Source organism: Urocitellus parryii, chromosome 9, assembly GCF_045843805.1.
Source record: "Urocitellus parryii isolate mUroPar1 chromosome 9, mUroPar1.hap1, whole genome shotgun sequence".
NCBI classification, from domain to species: Eukaryota; Metazoa; Chordata; class Mammalia; order Rodentia; family Sciuridae; genus Urocitellus; species Urocitellus parryii.
Genome location: NC_135539.1, coordinates 14,273,054 through 14,293,954, shown reverse-complemented (window position 1 = coordinate 14,293,954; position 20,901 = coordinate 14,273,054). Strand labels below are relative to the sequence as shown.

General features: G+C 42.5%; 1 protein-coding gene across 1 annotated transcript in view; it reads left to right on the top strand.

Annotated features, from left to right (window-relative positions):
* Nucleotides 1-20,901, top strand: part of Dnah3 (dynein axonemal heavy chain 3) — a 155,250-nt gene that overhangs the window by 111,979 nt on the left and 22,370 nt on the right. The window contains exons 44-51 of the mRNA XM_077802616.1: nucleotides 4,992-5,115; nucleotides 5,209-5,365; nucleotides 5,583-5,726; nucleotides 6,695-7,361; nucleotides 8,559-8,724; nucleotides 10,267-10,483; nucleotides 12,330-12,512; nucleotides 18,211-18,409. Coding sequence (XP_077658742.1) covers nucleotides 4,992-5,115; nucleotides 5,209-5,365; nucleotides 5,583-5,726; nucleotides 6,695-7,361; nucleotides 8,559-8,724; nucleotides 10,267-10,483; nucleotides 12,330-12,512; nucleotides 18,211-18,409 — 1,857 coding nt within the window. The remainder of the gene's footprint in view (nucleotides 1-4,991; nucleotides 5,116-5,208; nucleotides 5,366-5,582; nucleotides 5,727-6,694; nucleotides 7,362-8,558; nucleotides 8,725-10,266; nucleotides 10,484-12,329; nucleotides 12,513-18,210; nucleotides 18,410-20,901) is intronic.

Here is a 20,901-nt window from a genome sequence, read left to right as displayed (position 1 = left end):
TAGCTGTTCAAAAAGGAATGTGTTTCCATCCCACATAACAGCAGACAGTTTTCAGCTATGATCTTTGGGAAAAAACCAATAATAAAACCCAATGCCCAGCACTGGCCAAGAATACATTTGTAGTCAATGAAATTAGGCATATTAATTGTCCACAGTGAGGGTATCCGAGTAGCAGGGAGACCTGTTGGGGTGCCTGGTGAGAGGGCACTAAGAAGGCTTGAGGGCAGTAGGGAAGCAGGGACCCTGTTCTAGGTTGGTACTCCCTGGAAGTAAACGCAATCTGATGCGTATCTTAACAATTCTGATGTAAGAGTCAGGAGGAATGAAGATGAGGTAGAGCTGTCACTTGGTGAAGAAGCTGAGCCATTTCAGCTGTGAGGGAGGCGGTTTGGCCACGTCCCTGGTTGGCAGAGCAGTCTTGTCTCTACCATACCACCCAGTCGTGGAACAATCATAACAGGTGCTGATTGTTGAAGAAATTGTGTTCAGCAGAGAACCAGCTGTCTAGCTGAGAATTAGCTGGGGCTGAGATGGGGAAACTGAGGATTGAGGCAACATAGTACAGTATTGAGAGCACCTTTGGCATGGGTCTGTGTCCGTATAACACTGAGCAAACATAAATCAACATTAAGTACTATTTTTATCCCTTCATCAAAAGGTTAAGTGACTTCCTCAGGTTCACATAGCTAACAACGGTCCCACGTCAATAATATATAAAATATTATTCTATTCCCTTTAAAAAAGCAAAACCTACATATGTCAGTGTATATATATATATATAGACAGACAGATAATATCTTTTGTGTGTATGTTGTGTATACACATGCAAACTATAAATTTACACATCTATATGTGAAAAACTAAGGAAGAATTTTGAGGAAATGACAGCAACAGCAACTCAGGTTTTGAATCTTCCCAAATCCCCACACAAATACAGATAACTAGATAACAGAACCTTTAACTAATAAAAGGAAAATTCTTTTTTTTTAAGAGAGAGAAAAAGAGGAGAGAATTTTTTAATATTTATTTTTCAGTTTTCGGTGGACACAACATCTTTTATTTTATTTTATGTGGTGCTGAGGATCGAACCCAGCACCCCGCACATGCCAGGCAAGCGCGTTACCACTTGAGCCACATCCCCAGCCCAAAAGGAAAATTCTTACCAACACACAAAAACACAGAAACTATTATATCCATAAGCACTTTCTTAGAAATCTCCTCGCTGATGGTGTTCAAACAATCAAAATATTACACAGAGATCAATGAAACCACTGGGAATTAAGCATAAAACATAGGATTACTTGTTCAACTAAGACTAAATGGGAGAGATTATAATATGTGTATGGGAGAGATTACAGGATTCAGTGATATAGATACAGAACAATCTAAAATGGAGGGGTCATCGGGAGAAAGCATACAAAAATTTATCATAAATGGCATTGGTGCCTGGCGCAGTGGCACATGCCTGGAATCCCAATGGCTCTGAATGCTGAGGCAGGAGGATCTCAAGTTCGAAGCCAGCCTCAGCCACTTAGTGAGGTGCTAAGCAACTCAGTGAGACCCTGTCGCTAAATAAAATACAAAAAACAGGCTGAGAATGTAGCTCAGTGGTTAAGGTGCCCCAAGTACAATCCCTAATACAAAAAAAGAAAAAAAACTGGCAGTGGTACTATATTTCTTATTCTAAGGGCATTATGTATGCCAAGTGAGATTATACAAATGAGTAATTATGCAGTTTTCTATTTCTCTTATCCCTTGTGTCCTGGAGTCTCAGCATAGAAGGGGAAAAAGATCAAGATGTAATAGACAAGTAGTTAAGTCAATGCCCTGTGGCCTTAGACTTGAGCTAGAAATGCAGTAATAATTCATCAGGTCCCATGATAGCCACTGAAAAGGTCTAGGAATAATGATCAACTCACTAACAACAAGCAGGCTTACCACCCAGATTGCCATCTTGAAATCCAATTTCCTACTAAAAGAAACCAGGATTTGTTTTTTTTTGTTTTTGTTTTTTGTTTTTTTTGTAGAAATGACTGACTGTTTGGGTCAGGAAACATGATATAAGCCTGTCGCTTCTTGATATACCAGATAGTGAGAAAGCTATCTGAGACTACTAGAGGTATGTCAGAAGGACTCAGTAGCCAACAAAAAGAGGCCCTCACTGACCAAAGATAAGAACATTTCAACTTCAACAGTGATGATGATTTCAATGTATTGATGTTTGCCAAAATATGTTTTAATCCATGAAAGCATAATCAATCATCATAATCAGAGGTGGTCAACTTCAGAAGTTGATAGGGAACAACTCATTGTGTTTACAACTAATAAACAGAATCAAGCATTTACACTCCTCCCCACCACTCCCCCGCCCCCCCCCAGTACTGGGGATTGAGCTAACAGTGCTCTACCACTGAGCTACATCCTCAGTCTTTTTTTTGTTAATCATTTATCATTTATTTTTATAATAATTTTTATTTGTTCTAAGTAGTTATACATGATAGTAGAATGTATTTTGACATATTATACATAGATGGAGTATAACTGCTTGTTCTTCTGGTTATATCTGATGTAGAATTACGTTGATTGTGTATGCACCCAGGATAGTATTGTCTGATTCATTCTACCATCTTTCCTATTCCCATTCTCCTTCCCGTCTCTTCATTTCCCTTTGTCTAATCCAAAGTACTTCTATTCTTCCCTAACCACCCCCCCACACACACCTTATTGAGAATTAGCATCTGCCTATTACAGAAAATATTTGGACTTTGATGTTTTGGGAATGGCTTATTTCACTTAGTATGATATTCTCCAGTTCTGTTAATTTACTGACAAATGACAGGGTCTTGCTGAATTGCTAAGGTAGACCTGGAATTTGCAGTCCTCCTGGGTCACTGGGAGTACAGGTGTACACCGCATTATCCTTTTTCATATGATATGTACCACTATATAACTATATAGTAAATGAGGAAATTGTCTCTATAGAAAAGGGGATGTGGTTCAGTAGTAGAATGTTTCCCTAATATGCGTAAGGCCCTAGATTTGATCCCCAGCACTGCAAAAATAAAACATTTTTTAAAATGAAAACAGAAATAACTCAAAACATCAGTTTGCAGTCCTCTACAAATGATGGATCTAGCCATTGAGCACAAGTAGCTACCAGCATTACCAAACGAGAAGCACCATCGTGTGCCTTCTGATGAAGGAACACACCAGCACCTACAGTCTGGCCAAAGGAGATGAAGCCTGGCTCTGATTCTCTCTAGATCCAGCTATAAATTTATAGGAAACACAGAGAGATAGGAACATGGTGAACCACACCAGGGGTATATAATCAACAAAATTCTACAGGTCAAACAACCTAGATCCACAACAGAAAAGAGAAATGGGGAGTGGAGAAATCCTGTGGATTAAAAAACAATTTAAAGATATGTAAAGTACTTTTAATTGGCAGAAATTAAACTCTGGTGCCTAAGAATAAACATTTGAGTGCTGAAAACCATTAAGAAATATAACATAGGAATTACAGGGAAAGTCAGGATGATTTTTTTTTTTTTTTTTTGGTGGTACTGGGAATTGAACCCAGGGGCACCTAACCACTGAGTCACATCTCCAGCCCTTTTTACTTTTTTAAAAAATTTTTATTTCATATTTATTTAGGTACTGGGGATTGAATTCAGGAGTACTCAATCACTGAGCTGCATTCCCAGCCCTATTTTCTATTTTATTTAGAGACAGGGTCTCACTGAATTGCTTAGCACTTCACCATTGCTAAGTCTGGCTTTGAACTCTCAATTCTCCTGTCTCAGCCTCCAGAGCTGCTGGGATTACAGGTGTGCACCACCACATCCAGCTAGTGATAACTTTTTGAAGGAGGAAAGAGAGAGAGCTATGACCTGAATGGTGCCCATGGAAGGGGTCCTATGAAGGACTGGTAGAGTTCTGTTTCTTGTCCTGGGTGATGGAGGTAAGGGGATTTAATGACTTCACTAAACTATACATTGGTTTTGTGTAGTTTTCTGAATCTGTGACTTACTTTATAATGAAACTTTTTAAAAAATAAAATTATAACAGGCAGATCTAGAGAGACAGAAAGTAGATTATTAGTTGCTGAAAATGGTAAGAAAATGAGGAATGACTACTAATGGGTACAAGGTTTCTTTTAGGGGTGATTAAAATGTTCTAAAATTGTAGTAATGGTTACACAAAACTGAATATACTAAAAATCATTGCATTATGTACTTTAAGTGGGTGAATTATATAATATGTTAATTAATTTTGATATATCAATAAAGCTTATATAGATAGGTAGATAGATATGGATATCTTGAGTAGGTAGGTTAACAGATATCAATTTTTTGTGGGGAGGGGCGGGTATCAGGGATTGAACTTAGGGGCACTTGGCCACTAAGCCATGTCACCAGCCCTATTTTGTATTTTATTTAGAGACAGGGTCTCACTGAGTTGCTTTGCTTAATACCTCACTGTTGCTGAGGCTAGTTTTGAATTTGTGATCCTCCTGCATCAGCCTCCCAGAAGATACCAAATTAATAGTGGTTAATTGGAGAAGGGAGTGAATTTGGTATATGGAAAATAAATGAATGAAGGAGGTACTTCCTACAGAACTATTTCTGAATAACTATTTCTTGTTTTAATTTTTAAAACATAATCCTGTGCACTAGATTAATGCTGTTAACAGGCCTTTTGTCATCACTAGACGGTCTGTATCTGTACTGAGCAGTGCAATAACCACCTGCCTTGTGTGGCTCTCAAGCACTTGAGGTGAAGCTAGAGAGACTGAAGAAATCCATTTTTAGTGTTACTTAATGTTAATTAATTTGAGTTTAAATAGCCACATAAGGCTAGAGGCTGACATGCTGGACAGCAGAGCAATAGAACATGAAGGCAGAGTGAAACCCAACTGTCCTGTGTCCTAAGGTCACTAGGTCCAGGGAGCATGAGTGTGTGCAAACTAGAATGTGTGTGTTCTCCAGGTCGATTCACTCGCCATTTGAACATCATTTCCATCAGTGCTTTTGAGGATGACATTTTAACCAAGATTTTTGGTTCTATTTCGGATTGGCACTTTGGGAAAGGATTCGATGTGGCATTTTTAAGGTGAGAGTTTCCTGGATATTGACCTGGGTTGGGGGGTGGTGGTTCTCCATTCTGGCCCCTTCTTGAATGATCGGCCTTCTTCCTCCTTCCAAGGCATGGAAAGATGATGGTACAAGCAACCAGGACAATTTACAGAGCTGCAGTAGAGAACTTCTTGCCAACTCCCTCCAAGTCCCATTATGTGTTTAACCTGCGGGACTTCTCACGGGTGATCCAGGGGGTACTGCTGTGCCCTCACACCCACCTGCAGGTGAGCCCCCATCATTTCATTACCACGAGCATTCAGCAATATGCTTAGATGTATAATGATAGGGATAGCTGGATTTATTAAGCACTTAATTCATGCTAAGCATCATGCTAAATATTTTATACACTTTATCTCAATCCTAGAATTTAGATACTGCTTGAGACCTATCACCTCAGATACCACCTTCCACTCATTCATATAATTAACTCTGGATTTTTAGGATTTTGAAAAATTTATCCGGCTCTGGATCCATGAGGTTTATAGGGTGTTTTATGATCGCCTGGTTGACAAGGAGGACAGAGAGGTCTTTTTTAACATGGTGAAAGAGACCACCTCCAGTTGTTTCAAGCAGACTGTGGAGAAGGTAAGTCAGATTCTGTGACCATTTGGCCTCAGAAATGGTCCCCAGTGTTTGACCATGTTAGTCTCAGATTCCAGTTCCCTTCCCAGTAGAGACTCACCACTCTGCTCTGAATCTCAGGAAATGCTACTGCGGGCATCCATCAGCTGGCCATTTGATTTGGCGGTACTTTACTTGGTCCAGTTTGGCTTCATTTCTATAGTAACATAAAGTTGTATCCATTCACAGTGGTTTCATATATGATGTTATTTGTTTATAATTAACTTAAAAAAGCAGTTTTAGGGTCAATTTATTTGAGAGTTGAGGGAGGAAAAAAGATTTTTCATGGTTTGACTGAGGCCCTATTAAAGCCCAAATGGAAGATTATAATGATCTTCCATTTGTGAATATTTTCTTTTTCATTTTAATAAAAGAAAAAAATTTAAAACTATATATGTGCATCCTGTAGTTCTACCCCCATTGCTAAGAAGCTGTGATTTCTCCATAAAAAATTTGCAGAAGCATTTTATATTATAGTCAGAGGCCCAGTGCAAAGCAATGCCAGGCTGTAGTATCAGCAAGAAGAAACATCTAAAGCATTCCTTCTCCAGGCACAGAGCAGGGGCCAGGGGTAGTGCCTGGAGAAGAGGTGCAGACCTCTGTTTGATGAGTGAGGAAGGACTTGAAAAATGATACCATCCTTCCTCTGCTCTCTCTAAGGACCTTCCAACTTGACCACCAGTGTTTAAGTGGTTAGTAAATAGACCAACCTTCCCCTTCACACTCTTTCTAATGTCCTTTCACCATAGTCTTTTACAACCATCCGATGCACATATTACATTTTTAAAACATGCAGCTATTGAGAAACCATGCCTTAAGGATGTGCTCAGAAGAAACAAACATGCCCCTCCTCCCTCCCCTCCCCACCTCCCACTGCCAGCCTACTAGGGCCACAAGCTGAGTGGCCAACTGAAAACTCCTCTTTCTCACAGGTGCTCATCCACTTGTCACCCACTGGAAAGATTGTTGATGATAACATCCGTAGCCTCTTCTTTGGGGATTTCTCCAAGCCAGAAAGTGATCAAAAAATCTATGATGAGATCACTGACCTAAAACATCTCACGGCGGTCCTGGAGTACTACCTGGAAGAGTTCAATAATGTCAGCAAGGCCCCCATGTCCCTGGTCATGTTCAGGTTTGCCATTGAGCACATCTCCAGGATCTGCAGAGTTCTGAAGCAGAACAAGGGCCACTTGCTCCTGGTGGGCATTGGGGGCAGCGGGCGGCAGAGTGCCACCAAACTGTCCACGTTCATGAACTCCTATGAGCTCTACCAGATTGAGATCACAAAGAGTTACACAAGCAATGACTGGCGTGAGGACCTAAAGAAGATCATGCTGCAGGTGGGGGTGGCCGTCAAGAGCACCGTGTTCCTCTTCGCCGATAACCAGATCAAGGATGAGTCCTTTGTGGAGGACATCAACATGCTTCTGAACACGGGCGACGTGCCCAATATCTTTCCAGCTGATGAGAAGGCTGACATTGTGGAGAAGATGCAATCAGCCGCCAGGACAGAAGGAGAGAAGATAGAGGTCACTCCTCTTTCCATGTACAACTTCTTTATTGAGAGAGTGAAAAAGAATCTCCACATTGTGCTTGGTGAGAAGAAGCAAGCTCAGTTTACCCTTTCTCCCCTAGTATTTTAGGGTCTTCTCCAAACCCTAAACTCAATCCCTTTATCATGGTCCCATGGTTGAACCAACCAAAATACCCCAAGTTCAGCCTGGAGTTTCTTTAGCAACTTCTTCCACTCTTCTTTTTAACAACTACCTAACAACTTACACCTGCTCCTCTCTCCTGATTCTCTGAATTCTCCTTTGAGAAAGAGCACGCGTTAGCACGTTACCCTTGCACAGATCAACACCTCATGTTCTCTCTCTGAATGACACCCCCATCTATCTGGAAGCCTAGGAGGTGTGTTTAATACCTCTTTCTCCTTACCAAGTTCTGGTGATTTTTACCTCTTCACTGTCTGTCATAGCCACCCTCTAATCTCCATCTCTGTCACCTTCACATCTGCTAAGTCATTGTCATCCTACCCAGACTTCACCTCTGAAACCTTTTAACTGTTCTACCTCCACTCTTGTCCATTCTAGAGCTTTCTTTTTCACTGAGCCAGGATGATTTTTTTTATGTATTTCAAATATGATCATTGTATCTGTGCATCCGTGTGTACGTGTGTAAGTGTGTGCACAAACACATAGACACACACATACTCTCTCTAATTGCTTTCCATCAGGATAAGGGTCAAAATTTCTAACCTGTATTCTCATATGGCCACCTATCAGACTATCCCTTGTATCCTCTGTACCCTCATCTCAAACCAAGCTCCTCTTCTCTCTGTTCTTGAGCCACACTGACCACCCCATAGTTCCACCTATGCATCATGCTTCCTCAACCACACTGAGAATCAGTAAATAATGAATAGAATTAGAGATGTAGAAATATGCAAAATTTGTAGTCATATGAAGACAAGGTCAGAAATTAGCTGATGGCAACTTCTATAAGTAACTATATATAAGATGTCTATGATTCCCTTGTGTCGGAGTCAGCATAGATAGAGCAAGTAGATCAAAGGGCTCCACTCTAAGAGGCCCCAAGGATCCATAAGGGATAATGGTGTGTTTGAGAGGGTGGTCAGAGGCTGTTGTGATACATGGCAATCTCATCACAAAGTTACATGAAAATATCTCATGATAACCACTACCTTGCCCTACCATAACCCTGGGAAATACCTATTCCCTTTCACCTCCCTGCCTTGGAGAAAGGAAATTAACACAGTCGACTTTTCATTAGCCATGAGTCCAATTGGGGATGCCTTCAGAAACCGCCTGAGGATGTTCCCTTCACTCATCAATTGCTGCACAATTGATTGGTTCCAGTCCTGGCCCACAGACGCCCTGGAGTTGGTGGCCAACAAATTTCTAGAGGATGTGGAGCTTGAGGATGACATTCGGACAGAGTAAGTGTTAGCCACATTTTAGTACCCACAGTATTCTAAGCTAAAAATCCTTACGTGGGCTGTACTTATGTTATTGTTTTAAAGATTTCTTAATTTACATGTAGAAGAGGTCTGAACACTTTTAAATTGAGTCACACTTATTTAGATATTTAATAAGGCACCTTTTCTGGAAAAGAAAAAAAATACATTGTTCAGAAGGAGCCTGGGCATGTATTATCATCATAGCTGAGAGGACCTGGATCTGACAATACAGTGATTTCAATAGTCTTAGGACATGCAGTCACGTCTTGCTGCCAAGGGGATGAAAATTGATTCATGCCAGGGTGAAAATATGTTCTTTTATGTGAAAAGCACAGATGTGCTAAAAACAGTACTTCGTTTTGATTCAAAACCACTGTGAGTACTCCATGAAAACAAGGATCAGTCAACCCACCGTGTCTACTTCTACATCCTGAGTGCCCAGCAGGTGCCTGGTACATAGTAGGCTCCATGGCTGGTTTTTCAGATAAATGAATGAAGAACAAAGGAGACAGGGGTCAGAGGATCAATGTTCTTAAGTTCCATTTGGAGATTTTTGAACTTTATTCTCTAGACCAAAAACCATCAATCTGGATCCATAGGCTCATGAGTAGAATTTGGTTTGTTTGGGAATATGACTGGGGATGAACTGCATCTTTCCATTTCCACTCACACCCAGCTGGTATTTTGCATTTCCTTCAAGGATGAATTTAAACAGTAAACCCCAGTTGGATTAGTAGGGCCTGTGACTTTGTTACCAGTGGGAATCACAGTTCTTTTCTTAACTGATTTAATCATTAAAGTTTCCTCCGTATATCACTTCCTTCAAAATTATGTTTTTTAGACCTGCTGCCCAATCTTGTTATTTAATACAGTGGTTGGCAAACCATGGTCTATGTGTCAAATTCAAAACCACACCTTGTTTTTATCAATAAAGGTTTACTGAAACAAAGTCATGCCCATTCGCTTACACATGGTTGGTCTGTGGCTGTTTTCATACTACAGCTGCCAAGTTGAGTAGTTGTGACAGACAGCATGTGACTCAAAAACACTAGAATATTTATTATTTTACCCTTTTCAGGAAAGGTTTGGTAACTCCTGATTTAACATATCAATAAACATACATATTATGGTATCCGAACTTTAGTTTTAAAAATATTTTGAAAAGTCTATTTCAATATAATTGATTTCCTTGGTAATCTTATATATTTTATTTTATGCATTTTAAAAACATTATTCTGTGTAGTCAGAAAGCTTCTTCAGACTGCTGAAGGTTAGGAAGTCCTGCTTGAGCTCCAGTGACTTATCAAAGGGATCAGGATAGAAATGACCTTTAAGATCATCCTAGTAAGAATATTCACCTTCTCCATCCTTTGCTGCCTCTTCTATGAGGACCTGCTGCATTCTAAATGGGCCACAATCGGTGTATGTGCCTTCTCATACCCTCTTGTCTGTTACCAAAGTTGTGCCAAGTCTCCCTGTTGGAACTTGGATCCTGCCTAACCACCTTGGTGTCCTTGGCAGGGTCGTCTCTATGTGCAAATATTTTCAGGAGAGTGTGAAGAACCTGTCAGTTGATTATTACAACACGCTCCGAAGACACAACTATGTCACCCCCACCTCCTACCTTGAGCTGATTCTAACCTTCAAGACGCTCCTGAATATCAAGAGGCAGGAAGTGGACATGATGCGGAACCGCTACCTGACGGGCTTGCAGAAACTCGATTTTGCAGCTTCCCAAGTAAGCACTGCCAAAACAGTACAGGGACTGAGAGGTCCAGGACTCAGTGGATGTGGTGAGGCCCTTGTTCAGGCATAGAAATTACAAGGGCACTAAATAAAGGCAGGATCTGAGCCTGCATTTACAGAGCCCACCTCACTTGCCTTCTGATCCCACAGGATCCTGCCTTTATTAAAGATTTTAATATTTTGTTCCTTGTGGATTTTTCTGTACCAATTTTGATTTCTTAAAAGATTCCAATAAGGTATTATTTATCTAGAGGACTGAATATTTTTTAAAAATATTTTTTACTTGTCAATGGATCTTTATTTTATTTATTTATATGTGGTGCTGAGAATTGAACCCAATGCCTCACACATGCTAGGTAAGCGCTTTACCCCTGAGCCACAACCCCAGCCCCAGTACTGAATATTTTTGTGCTCCTTTAAGCTGTGCCTGGGGCAAGTACCTCACTTGTCCGGTTCTTGTGGGGAACTGGATAAGGTAAGTGGGTAAGAGCTGAGCTTTGTGGGGTCAGACCTGGGCTCAAATTCCAGCTCTACAACTTACCACCTATTTTTCACCTCTTTGGGCCTCAGTTTCTTCTTCTATAAAAAAGGCCATAATAACAATTTTTGTTGCATGGGGCTAACATGAGAATTAAATAAGCTGACACAAGAACACTCCTTAGCAAAGTGCTTGGAGATGAGTTATGAACTGATTTTGAGCTTGGAGCCACTTAACAAACCGTCTAAAATTAGAGCCATATTAAGAAGTGGATTTTTACCACCAGTAAAGAACTGAGGCAATGGGTTGATTGACAGTAGGTTGGCCTGTGCTGTATACAACAAGCCCAAACACTCCAACAGAGGGATGGAAGACAACACCAGAGGTGGCCTCTGTTGCTCTGCTTCTGGGGTTACTGGGTCTAACTTGGGGTCCTTAGCTTTTAGATAGCCACCTTCTTGCTTTATCCTCACAAGGTGGGAAGAGAGAAATCTCATGTCTTTTCCTCTTTTTATAAGGTCATCTATCCCATCACAAGGTCCCCTCCTCCATGATATCATCTAACCTAATTACCTCCAAAGCCTCACCAAATAGCCTTGATTTAGGGATTAGGCTTCAACATGTGAATGGCAGGGAGGCAGAGCACGTTCAGACCTCAGCACTGTTGGAAATCAGCCTTAAAAGTGCCTTCTGCCAGGTGTGATGTCACACACCTGTAACCCCAGCAGTTTGGGAGGATGAGACAGGAGAATCGTGAGTCAACAGCAAGGCGCTAAGCAGCTCAGTGAGAACCTGTCTCTAAATAAAATATAAAAAGGGACCAGGGATGTGGCTCAGTGGTCGAGTGCCCCTGAGTTTCATCCCTGGTACCCACCCACCCCAAAAAAAAAGGTGCCTTCTAGGGCTAGAGCTATAGCTCAATTGGTAGAGTGCTTTCCTTGCATGCACAAGGCCCTGGGTTCAATCCCTAGCACCCCTTATATGTGTATTTTCCTATATAGCTTTTAAAAAATGCAGCTTTTATTTTAAAACTTCCTAATTTGCTTTTGTTCTATCTTTCCCCAACACTATAAAGAACAAGGGAAGAAACTATTCCTTTAAAATTGGTTTAGTTTGCCATTGTATAACTAGCACCAAGCACGGAGCTTGATAACCCCAACACACAAATGAATTCAACAACTAAGTGTTAAAAAATCAAGGAGAGCAACACCACCAACAAATGTGACCCGTGACCATGTCCAAATCATTAGTCCATATTTTCTGCATCTGTTGGAGATGCGGTCAACTCTTGCCAACTTTGCCATTTTCTGCACTGACCCAGCTGACCCTGGATAACCTCCCACCCCTCTGTCCTTGCCAGGTGGCCGTCATGCAAGTAGAACTGACCGCCCTTCAACCTCAACTCATCCAAACTTCTGAGGAGACCGCTAAGATGATGGTGAAGATTGAAGAGGAGACTAGAAAAGCTGATGCCAAAAAGCTTCTGGTTCAGGCCGATGAGAAAGAGGCCAACGCTGCTGCCGCCGTTGCCCAGGGAATCAAGGTATGGAGAGCAGCAAGGAGAGCAGGGAGCCAGCCCTGCAGGATGTGCATGTCACGCCCATCCTGCAGATGAGACCCGTGAGATTCAGGAAGATTAGGCCACTCTCCTGCCTTCACACAGCTAGTAATGAATTATGGCTTTCTGACACCTGGCTTTCTCCAAGAATCATTACCATTTTCCAAACATTCTCTGTCTCATTCAGAATCAAAGCCAAAAAACCATAACATGATCTTAGCTCTTCTGTTATTACTTTTCTGTCATTCCCTCTGCTTGGGCACACTGGCTAGTCCTCCTGATTATTCCTTATATAAACGTAAGGCACACTCCCACACCAGGGCCTTTGCACTGGCTGTTCTACCCAGATGCTCCTCCTTTAGGCATCCAAATATCTCTTTCCTTCTTCTCTGTCATGTCTTAGATGTGGGAACAGATATCTGTCAAATGACACTAGAAGACCCTATTGAAGGTGGTTCTTATACCAAAGTTCTGAGAAGGTCTTAGCTTACATTGAGATATTGGAAGAAAATATGATTGACACTGATGTGGTGGTTCGTATTTCTCAAAGCATTTTGGAGCACACAATTCCATTTGGGCATCACAAACATCTTGAGACTTATAAATGACAGGTATCAATATCTGAGAGTTGATCCCACTGAGGTCAGGGGTGAAATGGCCCTCCAGGGCTGCAGAGCTACTTGGTGGGATTAGAATTTAAGGTTCATGGCACTATCTTTAGGTCCCTATACTCTTTTCTTGGCACTTAGAGAAATTTTTCCACCATTCTTCAAACATGGGCTTCTGTAAGAAGTAGCCTGTGTCTGCCTTCTTACTTAAATAGGTCATGGGCATTTTCTCCAAAAGGACAGGCCTTCAAATTAGCTTTTCTCTAGTGGTTTCTGAGACCTGGCCTCTGGCATATTTGGGGGGGTGATACCCTGGATTATGAAGGCTTACTCATGATTATAGTGGCTTGGACAGAAGACAAATGGAAATCATAAAAATGGTGACGGTTACCATAATAAAGAGAATAATAACATACCCACCCCCAAAATACAGTGACTTTCAGGCACCAAGAACCATAATCTGGTGGGTAATGTGCCTTCTATAACCAAATAATTATAGCTAATGCTCATCAGCACTGTGGTGTCTTAGTGGGTATTTTTTCATTTAACAAGTACTTTTTGAGCTCCTACTATGTGCTAGCACTTTTTTAGGTGGAAAGCTAGGAGTGAACACAATAGAGCAAGTTCTTTCCTCGTGGAGGTTATTTTCTCCCACCCTTAGTTCACATGGCCTGCAATACCTGGTTCATCAGTCCAATGCAAGTAGCATCATTCCCAGTTTCCCAATAAGAAAATCACGATACAAGACCGAGGTTACATAGCTACCAAGTGACAGAATCAGCATTCAAACCCAGAGCTCTTTGACTCCAAAGCCCAGGCATTTGACCCTTATTCCATTGCAAGCTGGCATCCCAGGACCCACATGGACACTGTAATGCACATAATATTTTATATTTATAGAAATAGTTATCAACTTTTAAAAATTAGGACATTTCAAGCTGAGTACAGTGGTACATGCCTGTAATCCCAGCAACATGAAGAGGCCAAGGCAGGAGGATTGCAGGTTCAAAGCCAGCCTCAGCAATTTAGCAAGATCCTCAGCAACTTAGAAAGTGTCAAAATAAAAAAGACTAGGAATGTAGCTCAGTGGTAAAGCACCCCTGGGTTAAATCCCCAGTACAAAAAAAAAAAAAAAATCAGGAGATTTCAAATAAAAATTTCAAATAATTAGCTTTTCCCTTTAAAACTCAGGCATTCTGGCAACATCAATCCTGCATTCCTGGGTTGCACCCATCAGCTGCATAGGGTACACACTGGTTTTTTGCGTGTCACAGTCCACCAAAGCCCTGTTTAGCCCACTTTCCAGTCTCATGTCACCCACCTGCCCCCTGAAGCCACGTGAACTTGCACCTCTTGGGCATTCTGTGCGAGATCAGGCACGTCAGGGCTCCACCTTTGCTCCGCCCCCTTTCCCAGCCTCACTTTCTTCATCTATAAAATGGGGGTACCAAGAGGAAAACAGGTAAAGTTGGTAGCAGGTGCCAGAGTTTAAGGTACAGGTTAGCTGTTCTCCAAAGCCGACGTTCCTTGCCCTGTACACCGTGTGACAAAGGTCCGCCTTTCACACACGTGGGGGCCATGTGGAAGGGGAACCTCACACCCAGGATTCTGCTCCATAGATTCAGGTGAGGCAGCAGATTGCTGGAGTGGGAGAAGGTGAGCGATGACCCAGGATCCCCACCCACCCACACCTGGGCATAAACTGCCCGCTCAGGTTTTGTGAGAGGGGTGAGGTTGAACGCTGTGCCACGCCATCCCCACTCCTGGGAGTGACATCCTGGAGGTGACTCAGGAGGTGGAAGAAACCACACAAGGAGAAGAAGGAAGAAACCTGTGTTTACCCTGCAGTTTGCTTGAGGCTTGGTGTGGACCAGACTCCCTTCCTGAATCCCTCAGGGCAGTAGCCCTTCTTCCTGTGAGGATGCTAATATCCCTCCACTCACCTTGAACCCCTCCAAATGACATCACATGGCAGATGCACAATACGGTGCCTACTGCGCGCTAGAGACTCAACAGTACAGGTGGAGCTCACACGGAAAGACTGGGATACTGTAAGAGAAAGAGACTCCCAAACATTCAACTCACAAGTGCAGCAGTTGGCTTAAAAGGGTCAGCTCTTCAGGAGCTGATGAGTCATTCCTTCCCCCTTTAATGAGGATAAGGTGGCAGGGTTGCTGCAGACTGACTTCCTTTCATCAGAGTGCGCTGTGCTCATTGGACTAACAGCCCTGGTTTTCCTGGCATTGCCAAGACACAGGCCATTTTTAATTGTGAGGGTTTTCATCATACAAATGTTGCAACAACACATATGAAACGATTTCAAGTTTCAACTTCAATTAGCCCTCTCATCCCTGTCCACACACAGGCACAGTTTTATATCACAGAGGTCATCGTATAATTGCCATTTCCACGACGCTGTGTTTTCTTCACTTAACATCTTATCACAAACATATGGTCATCATACTGACCATTTCGAGGTGGTATATCACACAATCAAGTGGCCATTCCCCTGTTGGGCATTGGAGTTCATTCCCTCTTGCCCTTTGTTTTTTGTGTTTTGATGGTGTCAAGTGGATTTCTCAACAGAGCTGTGTGTCAGAATCACCTTCAGAGTTTTAAAAATGCAGATGCCTGGACCCCACCCCGCCTGAATGAATCAGAACCTCTGGGTGTGGAGCCTGACCACAAGGATGTTCTAATGCTGCTCAGTGACTCCGAGGCACAGCCCATGCTGGGACTCACTATTACAGATAATGCCATAATGAGAGGCCCCTTTGAGTGATTTGGCAAACTTGCTTTCTCCAAAACTGAGCTGGAATCCAGGTCTTATCCCTTAGGAAAAGGAGTGGAGCTGCCCGGGCACAATGGGGGCATGAAGCATGCACAAGCCACTCGTTGTCTGGCAACATTATAAAAAAGCAACATGGAGTTATTGATGATGTGAAGCCTCGGGCACCTGGGATCCTTGAAATTTCCAAGTATCCAGAACTACTCCTGAGCCAACACCCTTGGCTGCCCCTGCCACCAAACAGTAGGGACCAACCTGTGTTCTTTTCCTCTTGCTTTCTAACCTGGTGCATGTGCCAGAGATAAAGAGTGAGCAAGCTGGAGTTGCCCCAAACCTGGGCCATTGATGCCACTTGAAGCAGGACATTCCATAGTACAATTTAATAGGACATCTGATGTGGTTGACTGGGTGTGGAGTTTCAATATGATGAAGCAAAATAAAACATTGCTTTATGTTTGTAGAGAAGCAGAAACCCTGAAACATTCTGCAACATACACACCAGTATACGTATCATGCATGTGCACACACACACATGTAAGAAGGTTTTGTGTATTTGCCTATCACAGTAGCCCTGAGGGATAGAAAGACTTCAACACATGCTTGTTTTAACTTGCCTAAGAATTGCCATTCTCTGTGAAGTTTCACTTCCCCCGTGGCTGTGTGATGACTCCTTGGGCTTGGGGAACTAACAGAGTTCATGGAGTGGGGAGCCAAGATCCTGGCTCTGTGAGTAAAAGCTATGTGACCTTGGCCAACTCATTGTGCATCCTTGGGTTTTTTTTTAATTTTCATTTTTGATAGAATGTGATAATTGGATTACTAACTAATCCATAAAGTCCCTTTCGGTTTTAAAATATTCTCATGTTAAGCTGTTTTTTTTTAAAAAAAATGAGACATAATCCATATGGCTTATTAATATTCACCCTTTTAAATTGTGCAAGTCAGTGGTTTTTAGTACACTCACAAAGTTGTGCAACTCTCACCACTATCTAATTCTAGAACATTTTCATTACCCCATAAGACCCATTAGCAGTCACTCTCTATTGTACCCTCCTCTTCCCAACCCTGGGCAACCACTTACCTAATTTCTGCCTCTGTGGATTTGCCATTCTGCACATTTCATATAAATGGAATTGTATTAACAGGTGGCCCTTTGTGTCTGGCTTCTTTCACTTAGCAAGATGTTTACAAGGCTTATCCTTGTTCTAGCAGGCATCACTACTTCATTTTTTTAATGGCTGGATAATGCTCCATTGTGTTAATTGTGTATTTAAATTAGCAAATGATGAATAAAACATACACCATTTTGTTTTCCCTGACTTCAGCCCTATCTTTGCCCAGCTCTAATCCTTCTCCCCATCACTAACCCACCTTGCCTGAAACTCTGCCCTGTGCCCAGCTTCACCCTAACCCTGGTTCCCACCAGCCCCATCTTGGACCCTCACCCCTTCCTGACCTCCACCCTCGGGTCTTGTTTCTTTCCTCAACTTGCTCCTGTCACTCACCTCTAAGGCTCATCTTTGACTCGCTCTCCTCTCAACCTACCCCCATTGATGGAGGGGAAACACCCACTTTGTACCTCTTGGGAACTTGTTAAAAATTAAATGCTTCATTTCTTTCTTTTTTTTCAGAGACAGAATTATAGATTTTATTAACTAAGGAGATAAAAGGAAAGGATGTATACAATCCAACTAGTTTCAATTCCAACTAAAAGAATAGTGGCCATTAGCAAAATAACAGAATTAATAAGCATTCTGAACATGTTCAATCTAAAAATATTCTAGTAGAGGTTTTCTTTTTCTGACTTTTTTTTAAAGGAATTTTAGTAACAGGTACTAAAATACAGCCAGATAGAAAGAATTGGTTCTCATGTTCTATAGCATGGAGAGCTAACTACAATCTACAGTAATTTATTATATATTTAAAAATAACTAGAAGAGTTTGAAATTTCCCTGTGTAAATTTCAATCTTTGAAGATATAGAAATGCTAATTGCCTTGATTTGAACAATGTTTAATTTTTTTTTTTAAGAACACATACAAAATGGATGCTCAAATGTCCAGGATATCCCAACTCCAGCCCCAAGATGCCAGGCTCATGTTCCTGCTGCCCGCTGTGGTCAGAGCCACCCTTCAGTCCAGTGTTCTGTAGGGAGGCCCTGACCTAAAGGGCATCTGGGCAGGAAGTGCCTCTTCCTGCCTCCTTTGCTTTCTCCAGGAGCAGAGCCCTGCCTCACCGCTGCATGCTGCGCTCTGGGCACCCATTCCTTTCATCCCTGTGCTCCACAGAACGAATGCGAGGGGGACCTGGCTGAGGCCATGCCAGCCCTTGAGGCCGCACTTGCTGCTCTCGACACCCTGAATCCCGCTGATATCTCACTGGTGAAGTCGATGCAGAACCCACCTGGCCCTGTCAAGCTGGTCATGGAGAGCATCTGCGTCATGAAGGGGCTGAAGCCGGAAAGGAAGCCAGACCCCAGCGGCTCCGGTAACCCCCAGCCCAGCCTACCCCAGCCAGGCCGCTCTTCCCTGGCAAAGGATGCAAGCGTCCTTTCCCCACCCCATCGGCCACAGGCCTCAGGCAGAACCACTGAGTTTTGGAAGAATTTAGAAAAGTGCCCAGATGTGTGTGTGTGTGTGTGTGTGTGTGTGTGTGTGTGTGTGAGAGAGAGAGAGAAAAAGAGAGAGAGAGAGAGAGAGAGACCATGAGCAGAGATAAAGAGAAAGACTACAAGATTGGAGAAATACATGTAGAGAGACCCAGATACCTGGACACACACGACACTCAAAGATAAGACAGTGAACAGAGAGACGGGTGGGGGGGGGGGATTAGGAGGAAGAAAAAGACAGGGAGACAGAAAGAGAGAGGTGAAAATGGAAAGACACACCTACACCGTGAGACACAGAGGAGAGAGAGACAGAGGAATGTGAAGGAAGAAACAGATGGAAACAGAGATTAAGAGGCAGAAATGTAGCTGTCATGTATAAATTAAAAAAAAAAGAGGCAGAAATGCTGAGAGAAAGAAACAGAGAGACATGTGGAGACAAGGAGATGGAGAAAGAGAATGAGTGGGAAGAAAAGAGGGAAGAAAGAAGAGAGAGAAAGAAGACAAACACATATACCAAGAGACAGAGAGAGAGAGAGAGAGAGAGAGAAATTGGTGGTTTGGGATGAGGGAGAAGTAAGACAGAGATGGCGAGGAAAGGAAGGAGCAGGAGGGGCAGGAGGAGAACTCTCTATATGAGGTCACTGAGCAGCAATATATAATAATAATAATAATAATATTATTATTATTATTATAAATAAGTGAATATCTATTCTCTTTAAAATGTGAATTTGCTATAGGACCTTGTATTAAGACCAGTGCCTTAGAGAGCCAGATGGTGCGGTGGTGCCCACCCATAATCCCAGTGACTTGTGGGAAGTGAGGATGGAGGACAGCAAGTTCAAGGCTAGCCTGGACAACTTAAGAAGACCCCATCTCAAAATAGAAAATAGGGCTTGATGTAGCTTGTTGGTAAAGTGCCCCAGGGTTCAATCCCCAGTACAAAAACAAAACAAAACAAACAAACAAACATAAACAGTGCCTTAGAACTGAACAAGGACTCCTGTGCTGGAAACAGTCCTGCTGTCCCTTCTTTGCTTCTGAAATGTCAGAAATCGCTGATCCCTCATTTAGGATCCTCAGTCTCCTGCTTCCCTATGCTTCCCATCTCCTCCTATCTGGCCCGTTTCAGACCAGCAACCATGTGAAGGTGGTTGAAGAATGGCCAAGCGGGGAGCAGACTTTCTTAAATAATTCTTTAGGGAAGCCACAGAGATACAAAAAGTCAGCCTGAGCAAGGGTGAGCTCATCAGTATGCCTGCATCCTGGCTGTACTAGAATCACCTGAGGAGTTTGAAGAATGCTGAAGCCCCACCTCTCGAAGGATTTATTTTATTTGTCTGCCGTGCAACCGGAGCATTCATTCTTTCTATAAACTCCCTGGGTAGTTGGAAGGTGCAGTCAGGTTGAGACCTACTGAGATTCAGAGTGTGGACTGGTCATGGATGTCAGGTCTCACTCTGGATCACTGATGATCAACACAGAATCCATCAATAAAATCTAAGCAAATCATGAGTAATATACCTCAAACCTGTAGAATTTAGTGAGTATGTTGGCATGGAGCCAAAGAACAGTTGAGTTAGCTGGAATTCAAATGAAGCAGATCATTTTGCAGAGTGCAACCAAAAACCTTCATGGGAAATATCTGGGCTGGTTGCTGTGCTTGCCCTTAGGAATGAACAAATCACAGTCACTATAATGTCTCAAAGTACAGCTTTTTTGGATGAACCCTAGATTGGTATCATGAGCTGAAAAGATTCTTGCATTTTTTCTAACATGTCAAGAAAAAGAGCCCTGCTTCAGGTTGGGATCTGAAACTCACTTGATTCATTGTTAGCATGACAGGTGCTAAGGAGGATAAGGACATGGCTTCATTTCAGGACTGGCCATGGGTGGCCTCCTGCCCAGTTGTAAGCCTACAGGCTGCTTCCCCAAGACCATTGCCTCACACCATTCCTCACAAGGACTGACTGGGTTCCATCCACCTGCCTCCCAGACTTGGGAAAGAATATTCCAAATACACAACTAAAGATTCTGGCTCCTGTCACTCTTTCCACCTGTCAATGTGGATAGTGAGACAACACTTGACTCATATTTATTGATAGCTGACTATTAGGCCAAATTCTAGAAAACAAAAGAAGGAGCTTACACTTTGAGGAAGAGGCAGACAGTAGAGAGTAAACAAAAAATGGCTGAATGTAATAAATGCTGTCATGAGAACAGAGCTGCTAGCAGGATGAGGAAAGAAGACACTGGAGCAGGTGTGGGGATGGACACCTGTAATCCCAGTGGCTTGGAGGCTGAGGCAGGAGGATCACAAGTTCAAAGCCAGCCTCAGAAACTTAGCGAGGCCCTAATCCACTTAGCAAGACCC